At 41.3% G+C, this 3,149-nt stretch overlaps 1 protein-coding gene across 1 annotated transcript; it reads right to left on the bottom strand.

The window, feature by feature from the left end:
- Nucleotides 1-2,261: 2,261 nt before the first annotated feature.
- Nucleotides 2,262-2,735, bottom strand: LOC142544210 (uncharacterized). Its single transcript, XM_075651270.1, has one exon. The coding sequence runs from the start codon at nucleotides 2,733-2,735 to the stop codon at nucleotides 2,262-2,264; it is 474 nt and encodes a 157-aa protein (XP_075507385.1).
- Nucleotides 2,736-3,149: the final 414 nt, after the last annotated feature.

Below are 3,149 nucleotides of genomic sequence, written 5' to 3'. Positions count from 1 at the left end.
CACTTCAATTACCACTAAAGTCTAGAGCACATGCTCTCAGCATATCTTCTAGAGTTTGAATTGTCCTCTCTGTCTGGCCATCGGTCCGAGGATGATAGGTCGTACTGAGAGTGATCTTAGTTCCCATGGCTTGTTGAAAGCTCTTCCAAAAAACGAGATACAAACCTCAGGTCTCTGTCTGACAATATGGCTGGATGGAACCCCATGTAATCGTACGATGTTATTCATGTACAATGTGGCTAGCTTGTCCAAATTGTAGTTCATGCGGACATGTAAGAAATGCGCAGATTTTGTGAGTCTATCTACGATTACCCAGATGTCGTCATGGCTTTGTCTAGACTTTGGTAACCCGACCACAAAGTCCATGGAGATATGTTTCCATTTCCATTCTGGAATCTCTAGAGGTTGAATAAGTCCTCCAGGTCTTTGGTGTTCTGCTTTGACTTGTTGGCACACAAGACATTTGGTAACAAATATCGCAACATCCTTTTTCATTCCACTCCACCAGAAATTCTTCTTCAGGTCTCTGTACATCTTGGTACTGCCAGGATGGACTGAAAATTTCGACTTATGTGCTTCAGACATTACTTCTTGCCGAAGGTTATCGATGTTTGGTACGCACAATCGTCCTTTCATCGACAAGATTCCTTTGTTATCCATCTCGAAATCTGGTGATTTTCCTTCTTTATATTGCTCTTTCAGTTTCACCAAAGCGGAATCTCTATATTGACTTATCTTGATTGTCTCTCGAAGGCATGGTTGTACTGAAAGTGATGCCAGGATTACCTTACTCGTATTCTTTCGACTTAAAGCATCTGCTACCTTGTTGGCTTTTCTTGGATGGTAGCTTATCGTCACGTCCTAATCCTTCAATAGTTCAATCCACCGTCTTTACCTCATATTTAATTCCTTTTGGGTGAACAAGTATTTGAGGCTCTGGTGGTCCGTGAAAATTTCGCACTTGGAGCCATAGAGATAATGTCTCCATATCTTTTGAGCAAAGACGACTGCTGCAAGTTCAAGGTCATGTGTTGGGTAATTCTGTTCATACAGCTTCAACTGTCTCGACGCGTATGCAATCACCCTTCCTTCTTGCCTGAGCACACATCCTAAACCTCCTTTAGATGCATCACTGTAGATGGTGAAGTCCTTGCCTTCCATAGGTAATAACAATACTGGCGTAGAGGTAAGCTTATTCTTCAAAGTATCGAAGCTTTTCTCACAAGCTTCATTCCATTGAAATTTAGAGTTCTTTTGTGTGAGCTTGGTGAGAGGTAGGGCTATTGAAGAGAATCCTTCAACAAATTTTCGGTAATAACCCGCTAATCCCAAGAAGCTTCGAATTTCTGTCACAGTCTTTGGTCTAGGCCAATCTGAGATTGATTCTATTTTCTTAGGATCCACAGCCACTCCTGCTGCTGATATTATGTGTCCCAAGAATGTGACACTACTTAGCCAGAATTCACATTTCTTGAATTTGGCGTAAAGTTCTTTCTCTCTCAGTGTCTGAAGAGTTAGACGGAGATGTTCTTTGTGGTCTTCTTCACTTGATGAGAATATATAAGAATATCGTAAATAAACACCACCACAAACTTGTCAAGAAATGGTTTGAATGCTCTGTTCATGAGATCCATAAATGCTGCTGGAGCATTTGTTAATCCAAACGGCATTAACATGAACTCGTAATGTCCATATCTTGTTCTGAAAGCCGTCTTCGGAATATCATCTGCCTTGACCTTCAGTTGGTGATAACCTGTCCTTAGGTCGAGTTTGGAAAAGACTCTAGCTCCTTTGAGTTGATCAAACAAATCGTCTATTCTTGGAAGTGGGTACTTATTCTTGATTGTGATTTTTTTCAGTTCTCTGTAATCAATACACAATCTCATGCTTCCATCTTTTTTCTTCACAAATAGAACAGGAGCTCCCCAAGGAGACACACTTGGTCGGATTTGTTTCTTATCCAACAGCTCTTGGAGTTGATCTTTCAATTCCTTCAATTCTGCTGGAGCCATTCGGTAGGGTGCTTTTGATATTGGTGCAGCATCGAGCATCAAATTATTTCAAATTCTACTTTTCGATCCGGGATTGCTCCAGGAGTTCTTCAGGAAAGACATGTGGAAAGTCTTGAACTACTAGAATCTCTTTTAATGCAAGCATAGTTTCTTCATTTACCTCGCTTATCATTACTAGGTAAACTTATTCTCCACTTTTTATGGCTCTCCCATGGCTCTCCAAGTCTGAGAAGCTGATAGGAGGGACTTCTATTTCTTGACTTTGCCATGGTAAATGACCTCTTCTTGGTTTGGAGCTTGAAGTCTGACATTCCTCTTTCGGCAATCTATTAATGCATGATTCTTGGATAACCAATCCATTACTAGAATGACGTCGAACTCCACCATGTTCAGTTGTATCAATTCCGCTTGGAATAGGTGCTCATTGATACAGATTTTACACTTTCGGCGCATTCTATGTGTTTCGATTGTCTTACTAGTAGGAGTTGCTACTCTAAAGGGTTCAACTAGTATTTCCGATGTAAGCCCTAGTTTCTTAGTGAACCTTTTAGATATAAAAGAATGAGTAGCACCACTGTTAAACAACACATAAGCTGGCATGTCATTGATAAAAATGGTACCTGCCACGACATCATTTGCATAATCTGCTTCTTCTTGAGTTATTGCAAATACACTGAGCGTTGGGCTTATTCTCCTTTGGCTTGTTGGGGTTAGCATCAACATTAGGCTTGGTACCTCTCTTCAATGGCTCAGGGAAATTAGCAATTCAATGCCCTAGTTTCCCACAATTGAAGCATGCTACAGTCTGTCTGTGGCATTCTCCAGAATGACGGCTATTACATTTGGGACACATCTTTGGTTCTTGGTAAGTTGGGTGGGACGAAGCATCTTTGAATGACCCAGTGGACTAATTTGGTTTCTTGAATGGTGGTTTCCCTTGAGATATCTGTCCAGTAAGAGCTCGCTTGTTCTTGTTCTCGTTCTCCCGACGCTTGATATCCGTCTCGACTCTTATTGCTGCTCCCATTAAGTCAGCAAAGCTCGTAGGTTGGTAAACTGCTAAGGATGACTGGATACGGCTGCTCAAACCTTTCTTGTATCTGTGCATCTTCAGAACTTCATCTGCCATGATTGTCG

The sequence above is a fragment of the Primulina tabacum genome, chromosome 5 (genome assembly GCF_025594145.1).
Source record: "Primulina tabacum isolate GXHZ01 chromosome 5, ASM2559414v2, whole genome shotgun sequence".
Lineage (NCBI taxonomy): Eukaryota > Viridiplantae > Streptophyta > Magnoliopsida > Lamiales > Gesneriaceae > Primulina > Primulina tabacum.
The sequence above is the reverse complement of the archived record's forward strand: the minus strand, read 5'-3'. Positions and strand labels throughout refer to the sequence as shown.

Bases quoted from the DNA above. Each gene is read 5' to 3' on its own strand.
- LOC142544210 (XM_075651270.1), bottom strand. From the start codon at position 2,735: ATGTTGATGCTAACCCCAACAAGCCAAAGGAGAATAAGCCCAACGCTC.